The sequence below is a fragment of the Apteryx mantelli genome, chromosome 4 (genome assembly GCF_036417845.1).
Source record: "Apteryx mantelli isolate bAptMan1 chromosome 4, bAptMan1.hap1, whole genome shotgun sequence".
NCBI lineage: Eukaryota > Metazoa > Chordata > Aves > Apterygiformes > Apterygidae > Apteryx > Apteryx mantelli.
This window is the reverse complement of record NC_089981.1, coordinates 80949333-80976463: the sequence shown is the minus strand read 5'-3', so window position 1 is coordinate 80976463 and position 27131 is coordinate 80949333. Positions and strand designations below refer to the sequence as shown.

Sequence of the window (27131 nt, the reverse complement as noted above, 5' to 3'; positions counted from 1 at the left end):
TTTCTTGGGATGAAAAACCTGACATAATGTGTGTCTAACTCTTCCAAAAACATGTTTTTGAATGCTGATTTGCAAATATCAAGATAATAGTTCATGAAAAGACAATCCAGTAATATTGCTTTGGTATTGTGTTTTCCCCCCTCCCCAGAGAGTAGGTCTTTGGGATTAGTACAGGAGTGTTTTGTTTAGTGTAAACAATGCGATAATGCTTTGAAGTTGCCTTTGTGAACACCTATCCTGAGAATAACACAACTGAAGCAGCATAACCAGCATAGTTTAATAGGCTTAATTTGTATCTTTCCAAACTGCTTAGTCTGTTTAGTTAACTCTGTGAAGTGGTTCTTAAAGCTATGTGTTCTTGTAGAAGTGTGCTGGAGTTTCTTTTCCAGCTGGTAACCTTAACAACTTCTGTCAATTTTTGGTTTGATAAGTGCAAATATTGTCTTGTGTTTAGATTCATCTTCCAGAAAGAATTACTCGACATCAAAGTCAATAGAAGCAAGTTATTTTCAGTGTTGCGTGTCTTCCCCCTCTCTGCCCTCCCCAAATCCATGGCCACTTTTAAAATGTCTTCAAACAGCTAGTTCTGGTTGAAATGAACAATAAATACTTCTTGGCAAAGCTTTTGTTTTTAATATATAAAAAACAACTGAAATGTTTGTCCTACTATAGTAAGTGAAGTGCTAGTCATGTATTGGTCTCTAATGCGAACTGTATGCAAGTTGGAAAAGAAGCAGGGGTGGTGGTTTGTGTATATTATACCTAAAATACTTATGAGTTTGAATTATTTTTAGCATCCTTATTAGAAAGCTAGATCTCTTTGCCAAATTTATGCAAGAACCCGAACATTTATATGACTAGATCAATAGCCTTTGTGGAAACTTTTTTCATCTTAAATATCTCTTAAGCTAACCTATGCCTATTGATTATGTTCTGAAGAGCCAAGTTTACCCTGCTGGATGACATGAGTTTAAAGAATCTAACTCTAAATAGAGCTTGGACTCTGGAAAGAGCAACGTTACTACAAGTTCTGTAATTCTTTTCTGGAAGCACAATTTAGGAAAGAAAGGCATTGTCTGGTATAAGCAGCTTATGCTATGGAAGAATTTCTTGCAGCTGGTGGTAACTGAAGTTCTGTTAGACAGTCCATGCTCAAATTCTTACGGAAGAGTACAGATATCACTAATGCAAACCAAGGTAGAACTTTTATAAAATGGCATGTCATTGTTTAAACTAAAAGTACTCTGAAAAACTTATCCCTGGGTCTTATTCAGCCTATAGCTCTTACCCTCATGCCTGATAAGCAGAGTTACAGTATGGATCACTATATGGTTATTGAAATTTCCACTAACAAATGTTGATAGTTGAGTCACAGCTGTAAAGGTCTCAGTGTAGTATATCATAAACATGTTCAGGTGGATGCGTCTTTGAACATTTTCAGCTTGTTTTAGTTCTTTTGATTCTTATATTTCATTTTAAAACAGGTCTAATATGAAACTTCTTACTTCGAGAAGCAAAAGCTTTTTGAACTGGAAGATAGGGAGCTGCTTCCTGTTTTGAGGTGTAATAATTGTAACACGACAATCCCTTGCCCTACCGCAGAAAGGAATTCTCTTTAAAGTTACTGACTAGCTGGTAGTGAGGAAGAGAACACAAGCTGGGTTGGTAATTCTTTTTGGTCTGTCTCCTCTACAGATAGAATAGCCATTTGGGTCAGTTAACTTTCTGGATGCATTCTGAACATGCTTATGTTCATTCAGGGTCTTTAAAGGGTGACTTGTGTAACTCTCAGTAGAAAGCAGGAAGTCATGTAAGTGAGAACTGTCCTAGCTGAAATCATTTTTTTCAAGTAAATGTGCATTTGACTATCAATACGGTTTTATTACAACTTGAATAACATCACCAATGTCTTACAATGTAACAAGAAACCCTCACAAAATGTAACACTTCATGTATAAATAGCCAGGTGCCTGCATTATGAGCCTGTTAGTCCGGAGCTGGATATGGGGAAACTGAGAATATGGGATGCTAGCAAGTGAAAGAATTTAATAGTCTGGGTCTTGTCTTTATCATGTATGCTCTCTCTGTGCTTTATACACAGACGGGTAGCTGCTAACTGTCACCAGTGGAAGGCTAAAAGCAAATATTTGAAAACAGGCTTGCACAACATGCATCTTGTAGAGCCGCGTCCCTGCCTTGCCAGCCACCAGGAGGCAGCACAAGCTGTGGGGAATGCAGAGGTCAATTATTTGGCTGCGTAATTTGCTGTATATGCCAGAAATTCAGTTGTTCTGCATATTGGAAGAAGAGTTGTGTGCCAGAATCATAGTTGTTTGTAATGTAGTATTAAGTTTCTGTAAGGTGGTGGTAGAATATTTTATTCAACTTCATAGAGTATGCCAGTTTAGGTGTTCAGATTTGCCACTTGAGCTTTAAGATTCCTTATTTTTAGCATCTTAAAACCAATAGAATGCCTCCTATCTCCACTCACAGCTTAAAGTGCATACATGCTGAAACATTGTTGTGTGGAGCTCCCTTTACCCACAAAAACTTCCTACCATTCTAGGCAAAGATACAAATCTGCTTTCTAGTTGATTGAAGAGAAGGCACAGTTGTCTAGTCTGTTGCTTGAGACGGTGAGTCCACCTTCATTTTTACTGCCTTAGAATTTGTAGACAATTGGATACAATGGCCAATTTGCAGTCAGAAAGACTAACACTTTTATAAAATGAGTAAGTGGACATCTGGAAGCATTTGATCACTCTTTTGTACTTCTAATACAAATGAGTGGAACACAGGAAAAATTCTGAGGGAGATGTTACAAGATTAGTTGTAAAAAGCAGGGAGGTGAATTAATAGAACTTCGATCATGCACCAATTCGCAGAATTCTGCATAGAATATTATCTTTAATTTAGCCCCCAAAACAATAGATTTGCAATTGCCAGAAGACAACATTGGGGTAATACCATACGGTTGTACTACTTTTCTGATACTATTCACTTTATTATTCAAGTAGCAGTTGAAAAGAGGTACCAGGTAGTGTTTTCACAATACAGTAGGATCCTGTCCAGCTTCCCAAGATGCTCAAATCTGGGGGGAAGAGGGGAGTGGAATGTGAAGCTACTGAAATGCTCCTATACCATTTGTTTAAACAAATGTGTAATGTGAATTGTGCTATGTTGACATACCTCCAAAGTAGAGGACTCTGTCTTCTCAGCTGATCTTTCTTGTTAGCTGGCCTTTTCCAAAGGCAGTTCTGGCTTAAGTATGCCTCTGCCCAGTGTAGTCACTATTGATCTTTTTTTTTTTTTTTTTTTCCTCTCCTCACCCTTTAGCTTGAGTGTGACATAACTACCACTAAATCTTTACCCATTTTTCAATGGCGGGAAATAGCCTTTCTTAATCCAAGTGTCTTAAGCTGAAAGTACACAAGAAACACATGTTTCAATGCTATAGTTTATGGTTTATATACTAATGTAAGTATGCAATGGAAAAATAAGTGCATGTACACAAGTGCATTTCTGAATAGATTCTGATGCTTTGCTGTAGTCATGAAGGACCTCAGACAGGCTGCTCCCCCCCCCCCCCCCGGTTGTAAAGTAGGGGGATTTTGGTGTTATGAACTCTCCTGTGTTGGAAGGGTGTGTACAAAGCACTTGCGAGCTATCACAAAATAAAAATGTGCATCTCTTGACATGATGGTGAAATAGTCCTAAATACCCTACCAGAAATAGCTGAATTTCTACAGAATGCTGTTCCTAAGAGGGTGCTCTCCATTTCTTCACTGGACTTCCCCAGGTCCCTGTGACTCTGTAGCTTGCTAGCCTGTGAATTCTGCACACACTAAGGCTTGGTTCTGCATTATTTAATGAGCTTCAGTTTTTGGTGTGGCTTGCCTCTAAGCATTAGGATGTACATAGGGTTTGAGGATAGTGCTACAATAACTGTTTTGGTTCTTGGTTGTTTTTGTTCTTGGTTTTAAATGTATGTGAGAATCTCAATTTTGACTTGGACAAGTTGGAAAATATTGAAGCTGAAGTGCTTGACAGCTACTTCTGTTGAACTTAAAATAGCTAAACATCACATCTATGCATAAGGTAACTTTTTTCTGAAGAAGCTTTCTATTTGAATGTCAACATCTATCCTACATATTGTCATAAAGCCAACAAAGCTGCCTGATGCAAGGTTTTTCATAGGCTTTAGTGAAGTAAAGACTTCAGACAGTTTTGAAATGATTTGGAGAAAACATGAAGTCATGCTTTTTGTTTTCCTTCAGGTAAAGGATACAACCAAGCCTGAGTTCTTTAAAAAGTATCTGTTTCTGCCTTAACTTTTTCGGGTCTGTTCTTGACATTTCTCCTTTTGTGAGAAAAGTCTAAACTGTTACTAGATACAGGGGGGATTTGTTGTTTACTAGAAAATCTTATATCTAAACTGATCTGTTGTGTACATTTCCTAAAAGGTGGCTTTATGTTTTTTATTTTTTATCATTCTTTGGTTGTTTAAGTCTTAAATACCCTAGCTATTTCTCATAGTTCAGAGACTTTCACTTCAGAAATAACAGTAACAGTTTTGAATAAAAAACTTCTGTGGTTAAGTAAAGCTGAGAAATATGTGTGGGAGAATAATAATAATAATTCAGTCCTTTGAGAGGGAGGGGTGGGGGCAACATGTTTTTCGTTTGCTGTTAGTCTGCTTTGCCCCACAATTTTTAATGCTTTATACTTTTGAGAAGATGCCTTCAAGGGCTTTCACATGACAGCAAAGCAGTGAAGTCTTAAACTGCTTTGAGTTGGCTTTCTCATACCAGCAATATCTGCTTGTTTCAAGTGTCTGTAACGTTAATTGGTGTCTTGTTTCTTTTCAGAGATCATTCACATTAATAATAGAAGCATGGGATTGGGATAACGATACAAAAGCTGGTGAGTATTTATGTAGAACTTGCAGATTTTACTTTTTCTGTGTTGTATGTCCACGGTTTAGGAAGAGCAATGATATCTTACTGAAATTGGACAGCCTACCAAATCAGTCTAGATGCAAGTGTGCTAGCAAAGTAAAGGGCATGTACAAATCCAAACAGGGAGTATTGGATTAGGAAATGTGATAAATTATTATTGATAGGTGAAAGAATGGACAATAGCAAGTGAAGATTTTAATATGTGACTTCTAATAATTAAGTTCTAAACAATGTTTAAACCTATCTTGAGCACTATGCTTTTGCTAAGGGGATGTTGTCTATGCTGTAGAATTGCCCTTGAAATTTTCTTTAGTTTACCTATAGCTGGCTTCTGGGATAATTGTAATAAGCATTCTTACTCCCCATAAAGAAACTGTGTTTGTTTTTATCATGAAAGTATTGTAAACAATGGTAAGATTCCTTCTTCAATTGTTTCTTCTCTAGTATTGAAAATTATCTCATGCTTTTGTGTAGATACTAATGCTCTGTATCAGAGCAGGGCTATCGATGTTCTGAAGGAAAAGCAAGAATACAGTATAAATACTTTAAAATCATATGAAGGTGTTGGTTGCCATATTGTTGGTAATATAGGACTTGAACATACTCTTTGGTAATGGTTTACAAACTGGTTTCTCAACATAATCAGTGCTTGGCTTTAAGTAAAATTCAACCTTTGGTTGTTGCTAATGAAGGATTATTTAATTTCACCTGGGATCAATTTAGAGGATGATAACTGGGCATTAAGGTAGTGAAGATTTATGCCCCAAATCATCCTTTTTTTTTTTTTAACTTCCATTTCCTGCTCCTTCACTACCTCGTTGACCATCTTTATCAAGATGCATCAAGCAGGAAAAAAATGGCAATGCTAAAATATTTCACAGAACATTAAGGCTGTATTAGAGCTTCAAGGTCCTTTGAAAATTGGGATCAGTCTTACTTGCATCTTTCCTGACAGATTTGCCTAACATACTCTTGCTTCCAGTAATAGACAAAGCAGCGATGCATTTGTAGTTTATGCCCCTCAGCCCTCCCTCTGTTAGAATTAAGCTTCTCTTGTCTTGTTGCTCAACAGTTAAGTCTTTTCTGATAGATATGTTTTCTTCACATCTCTGGTAATTCATATTGCTGCAAACCTAGCTGGTCCACAGCCTTCTTGAGTGGTAGTTCCCAAACCCGGACATAGTATTCAAAATAAGATCTTTTGTGCTGAGTGAGTAAGCCTGAATAAGTTTAGCTATACTACATAGCAGTAGATTGGAGACTTCCTGCAGTGGCATGGAGTAGAAAGGGCTGAACCTGAAGAGCTTATCCTGCAAAAAAGGAGATGTCTGTGTATTTAGCTGCTCAATTTTGTTTTTAATAAAATACTTGATAAACAATGCTCTTCTAATTTGCTATGCTTACATCCTAGAATCTGCAGAATCCTCTTGCAAATTTATAGCTTTAAAATCCGAATTTCTTTTTAAATAAGCTTGACAAGGGAAGGATCACTTTAGGTTTGTGTGAAGCTTTCTCCTGTGCTTTTTAAGTTTTTTAAAATCAGTTTTGTTAGAATAATCTTACTTGCATTGACGTAGGGCTTTTTTTCCTGAACTTTAGAACAACATGATAAAAAAAAATAATGCTTTTTGGAAGCCCAGTGGGCTGTGTCCTTCAATTAACAGTTTCCATGAACTAAAGAAGTCTCTATCAGTCTCGGATTACAATCTGTTATGTGGGTGGTGGGGTTTTTTTGTTTTCTTTTTTTTAAGAGCACTCTTGACAGGGAGGCCTGCAATAGGTTTTTCCCAAGTGAATCTTTGACAGGATGCAAGGACACTTTGTTGTGCTTCTTCAAGGAGTGCTGAACTCAGTCCTGTGCCAAACAGGAGAAATGAGTATGTCAGAGTAGAAAAGGGACTATATGGCATCCTTTTCAGAGGAGAAGGCACTATCTGTGTCTTGGAGGGGTGAAGAGAATAGCTGTGGAAAGCTGAACTCCCCAATTTGTCTTGCTTCTGTTGCCACTGTAAGAAAGTTTAATCAAAGTAATTGCCAGTCTGTTTATAAACTCATTAACTGGTTCCAAAGTCAGGTTTTGCTTTCCTTTAATGGGGATCAGTGTGGTACAAAATACGTGCAAGTTCTCTGGTTGCTTTTGGACTTGCTAGTAAGCATTAAAAAAAAGGGGGGGGGGTGTTGTGACCAACTTGAGAGTAAGACTGTTCTGAAACCTCCATCTCTGTATGTGTACTAGCATCCTATTTTCTTCCTTGCATCTATCGAAAGCAAGGTAATAGTTCTCAGATCAGATCTGTGAAGTACCTATCTCTTAAGAACAGTGTCAATTTTCTCCTGTATTTGTCTCCAAGTACAAAAAGTAAGAGGGGGGTTTAAGACTGATTTCTAAACTCCTCCTGTGCTTTCTCCCTCCTCCGCAGCAGAGTTGGCAGGACACACAACTGAGCCATCAGCTTGAAGGGAAGCTTGTGGCAGTATAATGTTACCAGTTGTTTGTTTTGTGAGGGTGGAGGAGGGGGAAGGAGACTGGCTTAGATACAAAATCACTGTAAAGGGCCTGTTCTCTGTCATCTGTCACAATAGTTCATACTACTTTCCAGGTAAGTCATTTGACTTGGCAGACTTTTAGTCATATAGCAGAGGTCTTGGCACTGTCTCACCCAGTGCTGCCATTAGGAAGCAAGCTGGTATTTTCATGTATAAAGTAACTTTCCCTTTGGCTATTTGTCTGCTGCAGGGATGCTGTGATCATTGCCACCTTTCATGTTAGTCTGTAGGAGGCTAATCTCTGGCCTTAAGATGGTTTCTTGAAAGATGTTAAATACAGTGTACTTCCTGAGATAAGCACCTGCTATCTACTTGGACGTGAAGTTCATATGCTACTGTGTGTGTCACCTTGCAAATAGCTATCAGCATTGCCTTTTGTATTGCCCTGTAAAAAGCTTTTTATGAATGTCTGACCTGTACAAAAACTTACTGAGCTGATGAACGGTGTACTTATTCAAATAAATAACCTGAAGGCTGCATCCAGGAGCTATTAAAATGCTTCAGATGCAAATTCCTCTCCCAAAGATGAGATGTGCTGGGAAGTTTAACTTAAGAAATGCTTAGCCATCATCTGCTTTCTGCTTTTCTGGAGAGGCTTATAGAAAAATTTTTAATAATCAGGGCAAAGAAGCCTTATAGCTTCTGAAGGAAGGAAAGAAAAAAGGTACTGTGTGCTGCCTTTTTTATTTATTACCAATTATTAGATGAATTCAGTCGTCTTGCTCATTGCCTTTGAGTGCTAAAAGTAGCATTGTGTGAGTTGCAAAGGTGAATTTTGATGGTAAACCAGATGCAGGGAGCAAACTTGTTTCATGGAGAGTTGAGTGCAAGAGAGAGTGATTATCTTTAACACTTTGACATTGTGGGGGATGAAGGAGGAACCTTGACAAACATGTTCCTCGCTACAATTACAGATATCTATGGAGGATGAACCTTGTATTTGGGATTAAACTTGAAGTAAAGCAGAATCTTTTATTCTAATACTAATTCTGGTGTTAAGAATCTAGTATTAGAAACTAGATGGCTGAGACTTGATATTCCTGGTGCCTTTTGTGGTTCAGGGTAAATTTGTCTTGCTTATATAGGCTATTAACTCCTCCTTTTACTGACACAAGCTAGAGGAAGAGTTCTGAAGAATTGGAATACATTCTTTCCAGAGGAGTTTGTCAAGATAAAGTTTGAGCAATAACTGTTGGGTTATTTCCTCCCTTCTCCACCTCAGGTATCAGGATGACTGTTCTGCATAAGTATATTTGCAATAGCTGTAATGCTTATTTCTATTGTTTAACTGGGTCTGATGAATCTGCATTAGCCTTGAGATGTTTGATAAGACTTTTATTATATAAGCCACTCCTTTAATCTCAGGACTTGTTCTTCAGTCCACCTGATGCACTTTGAGGAAACCCTCTGGGGTGTTTAGCAGCGACTGTCACAGCCTTTTTCATAAGCCTGTGTTGCTTGTATCTGGAAAATGGTTCTACAATGCACATTTGTTCAAATTCCTTGACCATCCCATGATTCAGCATTTTTCCATTAGTTTTTCACCAAGATTTTCAGGTCAATAATCAGTAGAGTAGAATCAGATTACAAAAGGATGTTGAATCTAATCATGAAGCTCTTAAAGGTGTCTGGTGATACAATCGGTATCCTGTTCAGTTAAAAATGAAATGCAGGCAGATTTCTCTAGCTTTCAGACTTCTTGTCTACTCTGCTACTGACCATGTGCTGCTGGATGACAGAAAAGTTAACATATAAGAGTTATGGGTTAAAGAACAGGAGTAGAGACTTTAATGTGTATGTCTAGCCATAAATTGTGTTATGCAAACTAGGCAAGCATAAATTGCAGCCTCTGCATAGATATTACCACTTAATAGTAAAGCAGAGAAATGCTCTGAGTTCTTTAATATTAGTAAGCGGAGAACTTTTCAATGCTAAATGAAAACTCAGCCTTTTGTTCAATATTCTTTAATTTTGAGAGGAAAACACAGTAGCAGCAAGCTTGAAATATGATGTTAAGAAATGAAATGCATTGTAGAGCCCACAATATTTCTGTAGCTCTCACTTTCCTTTGTTGGAATAACTGAAAATGGACACTTGAATACTCTTATGTACTGAAGGAGATGCAGCTTTGGTAGCAGATGCACAGGATACCTCTGTGCTGTCTCTAACTTTTCTAGATATGAAACAGTCAGTTTTCAGTTTTATCTTCCAAAACTGTTAGGTTAATGAGATCTAGAAAGTAAACACATACAATGTACTTGCTGAAATCTGTTATGATAATCTAGTATCACTTCCTACCAGTTTGGCCTATGTTATATCATTAATAATCTGAAGTTGAGACTTTATCTCACTGCCATTGCAGCCCCTTGCTGTGTGCAAGTCTTTGGTGCTTTGTTTCTTTCAACAGGCATTTTTAAGAGTGGTTAGTATCTAAAGAAAATGGATGCTGAAGCTGTTAGCTGGCAATATGATAGCTATTTCTTAAATGGGTATGAGATCAATGCATGCAGTTGGAGTTTCTGTACCCTTTTGTTGCCCTAAATAGCACTTGGAGTTCCAGCTGCAGAGTCACCTGGAAGAGCACTTTTGGTAGGATGTTACAATGTTTGAATAGTGGCTTGAGAATTCTTGTTTGAGAATTCTCATCACTGAGATCACTCACTGTCTACCCTTACATTTACTGTGCTTTGCTTATTCTTAACGCTTATTCAAGTACTTGTATAATCCCATTGTGATGACTATAATTGTCTCTGATCTCCTAGTACTGAACCTTCTATATCAAGAATAAAATACATATGAACACAATTGGATAGTCACAAAAACGGCAGTGTTTTATGTTGTCACTTCTGTAATCTTGTATCCTGGAATCCTTTAGTCTCTTGTGACTGCTAAGTAAATGCTCTGTGTACATTGGGTTTCAACTGAGTCTGCCAGTAGCTGTGCTGCTGCCTTCTGTGAGGGCAAGGCAGGAAGGTCCTTAGAGTATACTGCAACAGTGATTGTAGTTAGCAGTAGTTCCACTGGGGGTAAGGATAAGCAGAATACAGAGCTGGGAATGAGCCCTGGACAATCCTGTGCTCACTTGTATTTGGTATTTTGTCTGAGAAGAAATATACTAAATAACAAGCCTTTGATCAACTACTTTGTCTGAAGATGTCTTGCCTTTAACTTTGGAGACAGTAAGAAAATGGTGAATAAGATGGTTTATGTACATAATTAAGCCTATTTAAGCATTTACTATTGCATAGTAATTTTGCAACAAATTAATTGAGTTTAACTATGTGCTTTTTGCTTTTTCTAAAGCATACTTGCACCAGAGAACTCCTATACTAATATTTTAACTACTAGATTTTGCAGATTTTGCAATTTTATGGGAACAAAAAGGAGGCAAAAAGAGCCTCAGATCAAGATAAATCTGTTGGTTGTCAGCATATGGGTGTGGTACATTTGGCTGCCTTGAAAAATAAACTATTTCCTATGGATTATGTTCCAGGGTTTTTTTCATATTTCCTTTGGGACACTTTTAAATTGGCCTTCCTGTAATGAACTTTGCAAGGCAGAGGAAAATTCAGTTATACAGTAGATCTTTATCATCTTAACATTTTCTTTACTATGTTTTCCTCTTAACCAGTTGAGTGCTTTTGATTTGAATTGACATGTTCTTGCATGGTGTCAAACTTAGTATCAAAACCTGTTGAAATTACTTTTTTCTTTTTCTTTTTTTAAAGGTGAAGACTTGTTAATTGAACGAGTGGCATATGCTGGCATGATCAATCCAGAAGATCGATGGAAGACACTACAGTTTAATGGCCCTGTTGCCCATTTTGAAGTACAAATAAGAGTGAAATGTGATGAAAATTACTACAGTTCTCTGTGCAATAAATTTTGTGGCCCTCGAGATGATTTTGTTGGTCACTATACGTGTGACCAAAATGGAAACAAAGCCTGCATGGAAGGATGGATGGGAGAAGAATGTAAACAAGGTAGTATTGTTTGCTTCATTTTAGATTAGCTCTGGTATTAATATAATAGGTATAGCACTGCTGTCAGTATTTCTGTAGTGTTGGTGCTGTGGCACCAAATTTAATTTTAACACATACAGATATCTTGCTTTAAACACAAGACTTTGTCAAAGCATAGTTATAGCTGAACCTTTTTTATATTGTTACGTCATCTTATAGTAAGTCTGGAAAGTGATGTTTAAACAGCTAAATGTTCCACCAACACAGAACAAATTCATCCTCTGTTAAGAGTGAAACCCAGGGCAGAACACAATATTCTTCCTGATGAACACAATTGGTAATAAGCAACAAATTTGGGAACTGAAATAGTGAAACGTCCTTCTACTAATTAACTTTATTCAAGGCTGTTGTTGCTTCAAATCAAAATGATGTATTGTGGCTACTGGTGTAAGATTTTATTGAGCAATTACAATATCAGTAATTCCCTAGATATTTTTTTAATCCTGTAGAAATGCCCTTGTAACACTACTTAAAAATGAAAAGTTGTTTAATGTATGCAACGCTGAAAGCTTTTTGATAACTATTAATGCAAACAGAAGTTCAAGTGCAGTGTTCTTTTAATGTACCAGTAATCTCCAATCAAATCTCTTTATATTTTGTCTTCAGTCTCCCTGTGAGTAATTAACGCTAAAATTACTTGATATACTCTTCTCTGTATTGAGGGTTTCTTGTTTTTGTTTCGTTTCTTTTCCTCTTCAATAAAAAGCCTGTTAATGACAAGGGAAAACATTTTAGGGCTTAGTCAAGCTTTTGTATCTTTTGAAGCTTGAGATTTCTGTCTTAATATCAGTCTAATCAGTTAAAAAACTACACCTGAGAAATACTTCATTGACAGTCTTGCTGCAGTAACTTACTTGGTAGCACCTCTTTTCAATGAGAAGTTACCTTAAGTTATTTTTATAAGCAGCGTAATGGGGGGGGTTTGCAAAATAGCAAGTAAGAAGCTATGACTATTAGAGCATGCTGAAAGACAGTTAGCTATGCACAAGCAATGTATAGATTACTCCACAAAAGTCCTAGTTTTGAAGAGTTTCAGATGTTTGCTGTACTAACGGATACCTAGCTGCCTAAACCAACTGAAGTCTAATCCTGTTTCTATTTACAGCTGTATGTAAACAAGGATGTAATTTGCTCCATGGGGGTTGCAGTACACCTGGGGAATGCAAGTAAGTCTGCATGCTTTAATTTTTTTTTACTTTCTTTTTAAATGAGTGCTGATCTTTCTAGTGTTTTCCATATGTGTTGCTACTTTTAAAAGGTCTCCTTTAAAATGGAAGAAAGTAATCTACATAAAACATGTATGGAAGTAGATATAAAGTATATTTCACATGTGAGACAATTGCGTATACTTCATACTGTTTCATAATCCTCTTCTACTTTCTTGCTTTATATAATGGAACAGATTTGCTTCATGTAATCCAAAATTAAGCCTTTACCAAATGAGAACAATCACCTTTTTTCAAAATCCTGAAGTGCTGAGAATAGTGTTTTTTAAAATCTTGCTTATGTTTTCTCTATATTCTATTTGTCTACCTTAAAAAAGGGAACTTTTTTTTATTTCAGGAGTGGGCTGTTGTGAATAGGAAATACTTACTGTTATAGGGCATCCAATATGCATAATATCAAAATATAATAAAGTAAACTTGAAAATGTTTTCATGGAGTAGCCTTCCCAATAGCAATGGAGGTAACAGTAGTAACCCCAGCCTAAACGTTCCTCCAAGTGAATGTTTTGGGGACTTTCTTCCAGTCCCTAAGTATGAGAGACAGAATGAAATGTTCCTTTAACTCTGAAGTTGAAGTAGTCTCTGTGGTAGCAGAGACTTCCTTGTAGAAGTTCTGGTTTCTAACACATCAGGTCTAGGGGAAATGATGTTATTTCTGTGCTGGCTCTTGAAGAAATGGGACAGGTCTACTTGCAAATATGTGCAAGTTTGACCCTTGTGGAAGTCCTTTTTTGTTTGTGTGGGTTTTTTTGTTAATTTTAAGCATCAACATAAGAGTGGATTTGTACAGTGGTTTCTTAATAAGTTGTATTGAATCTACTCTCCTTGTGAAACTTGTCTGGCTGTCAGAACCCCTAAGAGTTGACAAATATCCTTTGACAAGTCAAGTTGTGACAGTTTAAAGCAGTTCTACATCATCTTTTTACTGGATACTACTACTGCCATCACAGGAATGGCAGAAGTGGTATGCAGGTCACTTAGCTCAGAGCCCAGCTGAAGAAGCTCAGTTTCGTTTGAAACACTGATTTGTGAGCTGTGGCGGCTGGGATGCAAACAAGTCCTGTTCTGCTGGAGAGTCAGAAGTTTCCAATGGCAAATAATGGAAAGGAAATCTTAAATCATTACATCAGAGTGTTTTGGTTTTTTTTAATGGCCCTGAAACTTCAGATGTTGCTAACCTGTAGAAGATGTAGTATTTTGTAGCGCTCAAATCTGACTGAAAACTCTTCTGTTAATTTCAGTATATGAATAACTGGTAAAGCATGTGCAGTTTCATGTCTAAAGAGCTGTAAAACCTCCCTTAAAATCTTTTAAAGGGAGATTCTTATCTAAACCTTGACTTCCCTTTTCTAAGAGATAGAAATTTTTTTAATGATTTTTTTGGGGAACTTTTCAGATCATTAAATACTTGCTTATGGTTTTAAGTACTGTATGCACGTATTGCTGACAGTGATTTTTAGGTTGCAAGTAGAGATTGTGATTGAGAGCTGGACAAGTATTCCTTTCTTTGAGTCTTCCAGTAATACATTTTTCCCCTTGAGAATCTACTCTGCTAAATTTTGGTTCATGTAGGGGTTTCTGGAGTCCTGTTGATATCAAAGGATTGTCCTAGATGCCCATGGATGTGTGCTTTTGGAATTCAAGGAGGTTTTGAATTGGAGGAAAGAATAAGTGGCTTAATGTTCCAGATGGATTTTATGCTGCATGCCTTATCTCTTGAACAGCTGAGTCCTGAAGTCATAGTTCAGCAGTCAGCAAGTCTAAGGAAAAGACTGGTCTTTTTGTATGAGATATTCTGGATTCCACTATTCCAAAGGCTCTCAGCTATCTCTTTAAATGTGGCTTGTTAGCTTGAGCTTGGATGGTGATGGTACAGATATCTTTAGGTTGCATCCTGTAACAGATATTAGGTTATATTAGAAATGGAGCTTTTAGCCCAAATGGCCAATATTTTCTGAAGAAAAATGATGCGGAACTAAAATTAAGCAAGGCTTACAGGCATGACCTTTATTCTCAGCAGTATGAGGGAAGCTTTTATTTAGAATAACTGCTGTTTGGTGCTACTGAATTATAATCCAGATCCCTTCACCCTGGTTTTTGGACAGTTGCTGCTGTCATTTGACAAGTGGAAGCAATGCCCCCTTTTTAATTCAGAAGGAAAATGAAAATATGAGGAAAAATATGGGTGTGAGATGTATGGAAATCTACTGGTGCCAGTAGCCTACTCGATTGCCCAACTCTGCAATTGCATTTATACATAGAAAAGTTGGAAAACTGTTTCCATCTTTAACTTGTATGAACATGCAGATAAGCAGTGGTTCTGAGGCTGCAGCCTGACTCTGGTAGCCAGGATCTACCCTCTATGCACTGACGTTTCAGACTAATTTAGAGCTGTTTTGGGATTAAATGCTCTACCAGAAGCAGAGCGTAACCTTAACTAAATGACTGCAGACTGCTAATAACTGATATGCCATTAGCTGTAACTGGAACCTCATCTGTTGGGCAAACTCATGTGCCTCTTGTTTTGAGGAAGCTATGGTAGTGTGAAACTTGTGCTGTTTTTTTTTTTTGTTGTTGAGTTTTTATGGTAGAAATGAAAAATAAATAGGGGATTTCAAGACAACCTGATTTAGGAAATTATTTTTGTGGTATTGCTGCATCTAGGTGATAGAATTTTTTTATTATGGTGGAAGAAGGTCAGAAGAAGGAATAATAAAATTCTAATAATAAACAAAATTACATCCTGAGAGGGAAGAAGCAGCCTGGATGAATCTTGCAAAGATGGGAAATTGATGTCTGTGTGGTGCTTAAAATATTTTTTTTAATTTAAAAAAAAAACCCTATATCCAAATCCAGGCTTGAATCCCTGTAGTCTTTTTAGCCAGAAGTGGCACACGCAGTGGTCTTGTTGATTAACTTCAGCCCAGAAAGATAGTCAAAGAAGCGCTACTAAGCTGTACTGAGTGGTGCTTTTTGGTATGTTTTGGCGTCTTTTGAGCTACTTCATTAAACTCCATTGGGCTATAAAGAGCAGGATGAAGGTTGATCTGATGTCTTATATAAATGGCTTAGGCTCAGTCATCTTATGAAATTATCACAGTGAGCATAGAGAAGGCCACAAGTGACCATCTCCTTCCTTGATTAAAACTGCGGACTGGGTATGTTTGGTACCACTCTTAAGTTGTCAGTAGGCTTAATCACTTGATCTTTTGCTTCGGTATGATCCACAGTGGGATGGGTATGGCAGAAGTGCACATATGCCTTGTATCTGTGGTACACTGTTGCATTCTTTCCAGGATGGTGGTGTTTTGAAAAGTCTGTCTACTTTTCATTTTGTCTTTGCTTGAATTTCTCCCAAAATGAAATAAAGGGGCCAAATTCCTAACGCTGCTCAACTTGTTCATCTACATCTCTATGGACCTATGGTAAGATCTAGGTTACCTCCTGGGAAATGCAAGATTTGTTTCACACAAGTGTGATGCAATTTCTCGAGAATGTGTAGACTAACTGAAGTGGGTTAGAAATAGGATTGTTAACAGTCTTCTAATGTGAATTTGTGCAAACTAAACAAAGCCATCATGCAGTTTTTAGACTTCTGAAATAAATCGATTATTTAATCTCTGTTCTGTTTTGAACCACCTTACTCTAGAATCACTTTTGAACTACTGGGGACAAAATTTTGGTTTTACAGTGTTGACAATTTTGTAACTTTCATTTTATTGCTTATCTTAGGCTAATGCTTAAACCTTAAAAATAGTTTTTTTCCTCCTGCTCTGAACCAGGCTTCTTAAACTCCCTATTCAGTATTTCTTGTGTAGTTCTTGTATTCCAGTTCAACCCTGCTTGCAAGGCTGAATTCTTTTATCTGGTAGTGTCTGCAAGTGCTGTAGGCCTCATCCCAGATGTTCTTACACTTATCTGTCAATCTAAGGGCAGGAACAGGCTCAACTATTTTTCAGTACTTTCTAACAGAGTTGCAAGGACAAAAGTCTGTCGCAAAATGCGCTTACAACTATCTGGGTTGGTTAGGAGTAATAGTGTTCCAGAAATTTTTCATATTCTTCTACTGTTAAAGAGAAAACTTTCATAGTTTTCCCTTTGAGTAGGAGATCAACCAGTATACCTTGTGCTTCTGTCTTCATGACAGTTGGGTGGATAACACTGTTAACACCAGTATCAGGGAACTCTGTTTAAAGTTCAAAAAAAAGGGAGAGAGAGGAAAGAGGATTCTTGTAAACTCATTTAGGTGTAGAGGGAGATCTGGTGAGGGCTCTCAAAGTGTAAGTAGGTGTATTGCCTTTGGAAGACTGTATGGGACTAACAAAAGATTTTAGAGAACTGAAAAAAGGAGGAAATGTAATGCTTGCTTCTAAAAATAGAGTAGGGGATAAGGTAAAAAAACAGGGAACTACCATACTAGCTAGTTCAGAATCAAATCCCAGAAGAATTTTGAAACAAATATTCCATTTCTAAACATCTAGAAGATGCTCACAGATGAATTACTGACTAACCAGGACTTGTCAAGAGCAGATCTAAAATGACATGGCTTCCTTTCACAGTTGCTCCAGAATGGATAGTCATTGGTGAGAAGCTGCATAAGCTGATCTGAACAGTGAACGGGAAGAGGCTTTTGTCTGAGCAGTATACTATCTCCTGTCACATCTGGTCATTTCAATTCTTGCTATCTTGGACTAGCTGTGATCCTTAAAGAGCTTAGGGCTATTGTTTGGCCCTTCAGGAGTATACTTGATACCAGTATCTGCACATCTTCTCCCATGTCCTCTTTTGCACAAAATAATCTTATCACAGCTTCCAGTTTCAAAGAGTTTGCAAAACAACTGTATTTGTTGTGTGCCTCAGCATATAAACTGTCTATTGCCTATTATCATGCCCAGTATGATCATCTTATCCCTCTCTTGTCTTGGTGGAAAGCCACCTGAGATTATTGACAAATATTTTGCTAGTAGACAAGTTGAACAAAAATGAATCCAACATTTTATTTCCTTATTGGTCAAGGAACTGAGGCACAGAATGTGGATGAGTAGTGGGCAAAAAGGCAGAGAACGTATCCTAACAGACGCTTCTTTCAGGAGAATGTGAATTGCTGCATAGAAAATAAAAACAAGTAGTATCTTAACCTGTGTTTATACAAGAGAGTAGTGCAGACAGATAAGAACTGTAGATCAAAAACGGTTGGTGTTGACAACCTGATGTCCACACTAAAAACACTTCAGGATTTTTTAGTTTTAGACTAGCTCTAGTCTGATCCAGTGGAATGAATGCCTGTTTGTAGCTGGAAGACATTAGGTGTGCTCTTGGCATTGCATCATCTTAGGTTAGCTTAGCTTAACCTAAAAGGAATCCAGTTCCTGTGCTCCAGAACAGCTCTGTGAAGTCAACCAGTGCACCATAAACAGGAATAATCAGGCAGTTTACTTCAAAAGCATGCTCCTGTTCTGAACTAACGCAATGTAGACACACCCTAGAGCTGCAAGTTAACAAGCAACCTTTACCCACATGTTCTAGGTAAACAATGTTGAACCATCCCTCCAAATCATCTCCTCCACAAAACTCAAAATAGGGTGAGTACTGGAGCAAGAATTGTAGCTTTCAGTGGCTTCCTTTATTAGAGCAGAAACAAGTTTGTAGGGAGAGGTTTGTGTCTAGCAAGAATTTTGGGCAGTGGGAGAAAGCAGACAAGCTTTCAGGTAATTGAATGATTTGAGTTCATTAATGAGCATCTTTTTTTCTTCCTATTCACCAAATGGCTATTTCAAAGGTAGGAAAGTGGAGAAAGCGTTTCTGTGACCTTATATAGCTATAATATTGAATTTGGATGCTTGGAATCCTTGGATCGCCTTCTAACAGTTGGACCCTCTTGCTGCCTGCTATGCAACAATTAAACTCTTAAAAGATTAAACAGACTTTCTTATAGCTATTTTAAGTAAATGGTTAATATAAAGCTATTGTTCTGGCCTATGCAACACCATCCTGTGCACGTCATCAGAAAATTTAGTGGTTTTCCATTTAAGACAGCTATTTCTCCCCCACCCCTGAATGATGCATTTTGCTTCTGTTCTTAATGTCACTGTATTGCTTCATTTTCCTGTGTTGAGTGTTTTGGCTACAGCTTGTAATTGAAGTCTAAGCAGAAGAAGCTCCCTCCAAGAAAGCCTGCTTAAAAATTAGATGGGTAAATAGCATAGCACAATGATATTTACTTCTGCCTTAGGATGTACAAGATCTGCAGTAAGGCATAGGCTGTGGTAGTTAAAGACCAGTACCACCTTGCCTATTTCCTTCCTAGGATTTTTTTTTTATTATTCTTAGGCTTAATGTTTTGACTCAGACTTCAGGAGTAGTTTTGATTTCCTTCAGACTTTTGGTGGTTTAGGTGTCTACTTGTGCATTAATTGCCAGCAAAACTTTGTATCTAGAACAGAATTTATTTAGGTATCCTCTAGCACTTTTGCATACTATGAGCATTTTGTTAAGGTTAGCCTGATTAGATGAGTGGTTAGAAGAGACCTATGATACATAGTGCCTCAGATGAACTTTCTGCACAGAAAGTTCAGTATTCCAAAATAACAGGAAGTGATTGAACTGGAAGAATACACCATGTGTGAAGGCTGTGTAAAACAGCTGAATTAATAAAAGTTGTCCATTAAGAGCACTATAATTTCTTGGTATGTAACTGGTGTCTTCCTTTTGGATAATAAGGAGTTAATCATGAAAAGTGTTGAGGGACCCTAATTTTCACACCATCAGGAACTGAGTACACTTCTTCTCCTTTCCAGATCACTTCCATAACTGTCATTGTAGGATTTATCATACAATCATGGAGATTGAAAAGGACCTACAGAGGTCATTTAGTCCCACCTCCTACCCAAAGTAGGTCTAGTTAGACCAGATTGCTTGGGGCCTTATGCTTATATACACTAATAACGTACCAGTTTATGCACAGCAGCGTAGGAACCTTTGAATTCTTTGGCTATCTGATTTTAAAAGCCAAATTTAAGCCTAGCTTTCACTATATAACTTAACACAAACATCCTTTTAGGAAAGCAAGAATCAATGTTGTCTTTCCTTAATTTATACCTGTTCTAGAAGAGCATAGAGAATGCGAAGTCCTTTAAAATAATTTTGTTCATGTAGAACTATACCAGTTCCACTTTAATAGTATTCAACTATCAATGCCCTAGGAAAAGCAAGAAAAAGAAGCCTTCTGATATTTTTTCTTCCCTTTTTGCTCCCTGACACTCCTGCCTCTGAATACCTATGTATTATTGGACTGTCCATAATGACAGGGGCTTCTGTAGGATTTCTTGATATTGGATTTACTTCTTTATAAACACATTGATGTTCACTTCCATAGCTATAGAAGCTTCTTCCTTCTCTTGGCATTTAGCTGTTTCAAGCTACACTTGCTTATTGCAACCAAGTACACACTATGAATTATTGCAGTTTATCTAATTGTTGATGTAAACAGTGGTCTCTTCCTGCACAGTTTCAGTTTCTGTAATCTCAAAACTGAAATGTTATCTAGAAGCTTTGCTAATGTTAATTCTATGCCATCTCCTCTGCACCCAGCCTTGTATTGAAATTCTAGGTTTTTATTGCCATCAGATTCTCTCCTTCAAAGAGAATGGAAAGCTATGAAGCATGTCTGTAGAATTATTAGGATCTTTTCTTCAAGTTCTTCAGCTGAAAATGACTAGTAATTGTTCCTCTATTCCTACTGCACTCCCTTTATTTTAATCCTGACCTGAAGGGACACTTTGGTCTGAGAGCAGATGCCTGCCTAAACTTTGACTTTGTCAGGAAGTTACTAACTGTAATAACCTATTTATGGTAGCTTCTTTTGTACTGCTAATAACCCAGTAAAGGCTAAGATTAAGCCATCTCTGATTTTGTTTTGCATTTGTGGTTCTAAAGATGAGTTAGAGGCAATGAAGTCGGTAGAGGGGAAGGACAAAGGAAGTAGAATCTTGATTCCTATAAGAATTTTCTTTGTTCGTGAACAATGGGAATCCTTCATATGAATGCTCTAAATTTGGCTTTCTTATTTTTCAGATCTGAAAAATCTGGGATTGTAGAAACTTCCAACAAATTATTCCCAGCGAGGGGGAGGGGGAAGTAACTGTAGTTCACCATTAGCTGCAATAGCAGTTTCCTTTTGGCTTTTATGCAAGCAGTCATTACTTGAAAAGGCATTCTGTTTTTTCTAAATGTTCCCTTTGTGCCTGCACCTTCTGAGCTTCTCATATTGGATCATTAACCCTTTTTTCCTCTTGCATTTTGACGTGATTTTTCTTATAAGCTATAAAATGCATATTTCTAAATTGGTTTCACTTTGATCACATCTTACTCTTAGGAGTGAGCTGAGATCCATGTAAACATTATCTTTCAAGAAGGAAGTGGAATTAAAGCTGTTCTAGCACCTGCTAATGTAGGATGCGACCAGACTTCCTGTTCAGGAGGAAATCCTAATTTACTCTTCCTTGTAAACTGAAGGCTGATCAGCTTACCACATAGTAACCTTTTGACTTGTAAACACTGTGTTCCTCTGGTTGGACTGCTTTTAGTCTCTAGAAATGATTTCCCTAGGGCTATTGGTAACTTTACTTTAAGTGTAAACTTTGTTTCCATTGAATATCATGAAAACACAGTAACCCCTTCCTGCTAAACTAATTTTAACACATGTTCAAGCATTCAAGTAGGTGCTAAAATGCCTTTAAGTTTTGAGCAGATATCTGCATTGCTTTCTTTACACTCTTAATCAACAATGCAGTTTTAAAGAAACTTGTTACCATTTGATATGGAAAACAAATCGAGTTATTGTGATTAACTGCTTTGTGATGCAAGCTTTTCAGCCCTTGAAAATGCTTGTTATATGTGGGTGGGGAATTAGCTTTGGCTAGAATAGTCATGGTGAATCACTGGCATTAGTGTGAAGCTTGGCATGGATGGAGATTTGGGCTGGGGCCAGTAACAGTGAGTTACAGTGCTTTTTAATGTTTAATACCAGCCCCTGAAAAGATTCTCTGTCCCTGAGAAGGAAGGAAGAGATCACATTTAGCAGGAGCAGTATTTGTTTCCCCTTACTGCTAAATAGAGCAAGAGAAGGCTGCTGCTAGAGTAGACATGTTCTGCAGGCTCCTGACAACGTCACTTATATAAGCAGTCATAGGCCCCTGAACTATGTACACAGTTGAGGCTGTGCTATCTGGATCCCAGCTCTGAGATTTTGAATAAGGGGGAGATAGGGGGACTAAGAATTCAGAGTAGCTTATGTAGAAAATCTTGTTGCAAGCCCTGTGTCTAGATTCCTTCTGCCTAAGTGAAGAGCAGAAATTTAAATAAGGGATTTTTCAATTTTGATATTGTGCTGTCAGCATAAGCTCTTCTTTTCTGGGAATTGATGCTGCTTACCAAAAGAGTGGAAATGGATTAATTCACAAGGAATCAGGATTCCTAGTTTATATTCTGTTTTTTCCTTTCTTCTCTCCCCACAGACTTCAGAATTTAGTGTCTTGTCTTTTTAACTGTATTCAAGGTATGCTAGTTATATAATATCAACATTCTTTTAACAAGTACAGTTTCCTTTCTAATGCTTCTTTTCAAGGCATTTGGGCTCATATCTCCTTAGCATGCGTGCGTCCAGCCCCTATTCAATGCATTTTCATGCATCTCTGCTAGTATCACTCTTAAATTCTTAATAAGAGATGCTCTTAAAAGAACAAACAGAACCTCTTTTTTTTTCTTTGATCTGATGGTAGCCTAACAAAGCAAGCTCGTTTACTATTTTTGGTTAAAATGTGTGTATGAAACATATAGTCCTTTTATTTTTCTGTTAACTTCACAGACTTTAATGCTTTTCCTGTAGCATACACAGATGCTTTTGTCAGCAGATTCTGGGGGCTGTTGCAGATAATGTAATCTAAAGATACTGGTCTCTGAAGAAATCTTGTGACACAATATCAACTCTGTTTAAAACAAGTGAATTATTAATGGCTTTTGTTTCTGTTCTCTCCTCCTTTCATCCAAAGAACTTTTTCCCCCCCCCCACAAATGTCACTAAAGAACACTGAGAATATAATAGACAATCTCTAAAAAGGATTCTTAAAACTACTCTTGAGAAAATTGACAAGACAGCTGCATCTTTGGCTATCCTGGTCTTCCAAGAATTCTAGTACTCTAGAACAAATTGGCTAATCTCTTGAAAGCTCATAGAAAAAAGCTAAGGTGCTTGATTCAGTAAGTCTCTAATTTCCTTTTGAAAAGTAGGGTTGTTTTTTTTGTGTGTGTGTTTAATGCCAATCACCTTTCTTGTCCTAGTGCGAGGTGATTGTTTATGTGAGGATTGAACTTTTGTGAAAGGATGACTTATATATGTAGAGTTCTTGTAACATGTAGTGCTTGGTGTGGTTTTGTTGCCATGGTGTGTAACACAGTTAAGCAAGATGAGTTCCAGTAAGAATATTCAACAGGACTAGTATGTCCCTTCTAAATGGGAGAAATAAAATAAGAGTTTGGTATCTGTTGCACATTGAACGGTTGACCTTGTTCTTAAGAATGGTAAGTATAGCATTCTAAATACCTGTAATGCTGATAATTAAGCATCATGTTGCTAACTTTTAACATGTGAACTTACATCTTAGGTGTCATTATGGTTGGCAAGGACAGTTCTGTGATGAGTGTGTCCGCTACCCAGGCTGTGCTCATGGGAGCTGTAATGAACCATGGCAGTGTAATTGCGAAACCAACTGGGGTGGCCTGCTCTGTAACAAAGGTACTTAACATTAATTTACAGGAAAAATGAATAAAGTCGCATGATTAACTGATAATTCATTAACCATTTTTTCCTGCTAGTGTGCAATTACTTGAGTATCTCTGTCCCTAATTCTCTTATGGCAGCTGGTGCTTAAACATCGTAAGTATAAGAAGTTTAAGACGAGGCTTGGAATGATCCTGACCCTTCTAACTCAAGCAGTTGTCTCTTGTTCATTCTTGCCTGTTCTGTGGACGATAACAAGAGGGCAAGCTAGCTAACGGAATATGGGGATGTTATGGGTGAATGATGTTAAAGGCAGAAGAGCATTTGTATGTCTGACTAAGAATTGAAGTGATAACACTGAGATTTTTTTCCCTGTCAATTGACATTTCTTTTCTCTGCCCAGATCTGAATTACTGTGGGAATCACCATCCCTGCCTAAATGGAGGAACCTGTATGAATACTGAACCAGATGAATATCGCTGTGCTTGCCCTGATGGCTATTCTGGAAAGAACTGTGAAATTGGTACTTCTGGATGTTGCATGTATCTTGTGAAATGGGAAACTATTTCAGGCTGGGCTTTGCTCTAGACTGGTGGCTTTTTTTATATGCTTGTTGTTGCACTTTTGTGGAGTGGAGAGGATTGTTTTCTTCTTTCCTAAAGCTCTCTTGGCTTCTGAGAATTGAGATGTCAAAAATGATGGCATGCAATGTATCCATTCTCTTCACAAATTGATCTTTATTTTTGTGTGTGAGTGGAGCTATGCCAGCTCTGTTTCCTGCTTCTCCTGTTTGCTATCTTAAGTTGTCTAGTCAAAAAGCCGCTGATGACAACAGAAATGCTACCACTGTCTCCCTTGTATTTAAATTGGGCCAGGAATGTTTTTCCTTCAGTTTCTTCAGTTCTCTAACCCAAATGTGCAATTGAGATAGTCTCCTGGAAATGGGACACAGCTGCACCTTTCTGTGATACCTTTCTGACTGCTACCTGTTTCCTTATCTTCTGCTGACTTGCATGTAAACGTGCACTTGTAGCATCCTCTTATATTAGCTGAAGACTAAGGAAGGTAATTGTAATAGACCCTACAGGCATTTTCGCCTAATTTTTAGCTGCATATGTGTTAACTTTTCCTTTTTGATTTACAAACTTCATTTTAAAGTCAGCTTTTAATATGGGACTTGTGATACATTTGAATTAATGATGCAAATGTTAACAGTCATGGAAATGTGCTCAAGCTCTCTTATAGAGTCACCTTGAGCATAGTTTAAACAGTCAACTGAAAATGTGGCCTCTCTGCTTGTGTTGCCAAAATGGAGGAAAGCATTTAAACTATACTTCTGTTGAAGTATGCCTTCCTGACTACAGTCTAACAGATGCGTGTCTATCCAACACAGCAGCATGGGAGAACTGCTTCCTGTCTCACCATTATAAAAATAGTGTATGGCTTTTTTAATGTATACCTATGTAGTTGTGTTATATATAAGATCCAAGTCTTTATGTAATTGAGATTTTTTTTGTATTTGAAGACTTTTCTTGACCCTTCTGCCCCTAATTAGAGATAAAGGGGCAAGTGTATAATAATCCATCTTTTCCATTTCCTTTAGAAAAGGATGTGATGTTTGGAGGGGAATGGAAACTTTGAATGTCCTTGTTCACCTTAGGATATCTTTCAGTTTTTTTTTTTTTCCCCACCCATAGTATTCAGTTGGGTATTCTGCAATCTTGCTCCTTGTTACTTTTTTTTTTAAATGTAGTATTTCTAGTCTTACTCTGAATTTTACTTAATAATCATAAGTGTGGATGGAAGACCCCCTTTTTTTTTTCTTCTACTTATCTGTTTGGGCTCTAAGTTCACTAAACTGCATTATCTGTAGAGCATTTCACGTTTGTCAGGGTGTAGATCTTATTTGAACTTCTATAAAGTGCTGTATGATATTGATGATACTATCAAAGTTTGAATTCTGCTTCAGTTGGTATAATATGCTGCAAACTTCTGGCTAAAATGGATGAAACATTGTCCTAGCTTGCCCATAAAGTTGTGATGAAACAACTTGTCTCTCTAGATGAGGAGGCGGGGATAAAGTGAGCCACACATTTGACAAGTTCTATTATGAATGTTAGCCAAAGATTGCTTTATGATCAGTTTTCATCACTATTATCTAACATTCAAGACAATGTAAATTCAATTTACAGGCTAGATAACATCCCTGAAAGAAAGGTTCCAAAATAAAAATTCTAGCAACAATTGAAGTTTTACATAGTAAAACTTAAAGCCTCGAACTTCTGCAGGTCTTACAGCCCTACATGGAGTGTCCCTGGGCAGTATAGCTTATAAAATGCAAGCAACTCTATTTGCTGTTTCCAAGGAACAGTATTAGAATTCAGCTAAACAGACCTTTGTTACTTAAATTGCTACTGCTATTCAAGACCTTTCGTACGGCAAATCTCTTTCCTCTGGCTGAAGAGAGGAGGAGGAGGGGAAGAAGAGAGAGGCAGGGGGGAAAAAGTGCTGGCATCCGAACTTCTGTGCAGGCACCTCTTCACTCCTCATGCTTGTGGTCACTTTTTATCAGAACTCATTTCCTTACCATGTAAGTTCCCCTTATTTGATGTTGGAAGAATATTTACCAAGAATTTCTTTCCCTCTTTTCTTTCTCCAGCGGAGCACGCTTGTGTATCTAATCCCTGTGCTAATGGTGGAATTTGTCATGAAATTTCATCAGGCTTCAAGTGTCATTGCCCACCAGGGTGGAGTGGACCAACATGTGCAATTGGTGGGTATGCATTGACTGATGACTCTGACCACTTGGGTTGGGAGGGCTGATACAGCTTGCTTTTAATCATGCTCTGTGGTTATGGAATTGGTAATCTTCTGCACTATCTGGATTTTAACAGTTGTGTTGGGAGACTGAAAAGATTAATGGTACTGTGCGGCCTGTGGTATTAAAAGCAGCATCTATTTGATGCGGTTTAGATCTAAAGGTTAGCAAAAGCCTAATTAGATCATGTTACCTACTTCAAGCTTTTGTTAGACCTATATAAAGAAATATTCCCTATGTTGCCAAAGCTTATAGTACAATTTTTAACTACTTAGCTGGACTAAAGCAAAGTACATTGTGGATTCATTTTAAGAAATGTAAACATGAAAGGTTCTCTGCTTCTCAAAGTAGTTGAAGAGTATTTTTCAGTTATATGTTTAAAGTCTCTGGTTAGGAAGACAGGAGAACAGTCCAAACATCTGTATGGATGGATATAATATTTCAACTGCTAGTAGGTACCTGGGTTGGGTTTGCATCTTGTCTGTGATTTAGAACAGAGGACTCTTATTCTTTTTTCCACAGCAACTATCTCCAGAAAATTATTGCTTAAAGTTATTTGCATTATCATCTAGGAACATGGCTTTCAATGAATGTGTTAATTGTTGGAAGATTTATTGAATCTTCTTGCTTATTTGCAAATAGAAAATTGCAAAATTTTTCTTTCTCCCTAATTATATTTTAAAGATGTGAGAAGAGTCTAAAAATTAGGTCAGAAATTTTATTCTGTTAATAAGCTTATTAGAACCTCCCCCTCCATCTCAAAATGACTTAAGCCAAATTTTGG

The 27131-nt window shown here is 37.4% G+C and overlaps 1 protein-coding gene across 1 annotated transcript in view; it reads left to right on the top strand.

Annotated features, from left to right (window-relative positions):
• JAG2 (jagged canonical Notch ligand 2) overlaps positions 1-27131 on the top strand; it is a 72129-nt gene that overhangs the window by 22302 nt on the left and 22696 nt on the right. The window contains exons 3-8 of the mRNA XM_067295690.1: positions 4869-4923; positions 11234-11488; positions 12633-12693; positions 23414-23544; positions 23933-24052; positions 26189-26302. Of these exons, the coding sequence (XP_067151791.1) occupies positions 4869-4923; positions 11234-11488; positions 12633-12693; positions 23414-23544; positions 23933-24052; positions 26189-26302 (736 nt within the window). The remainder of the gene's footprint in view (positions 1-4868; positions 4924-11233; positions 11489-12632; positions 12694-23413; positions 23545-23932; positions 24053-26188; positions 26303-27131) is intronic.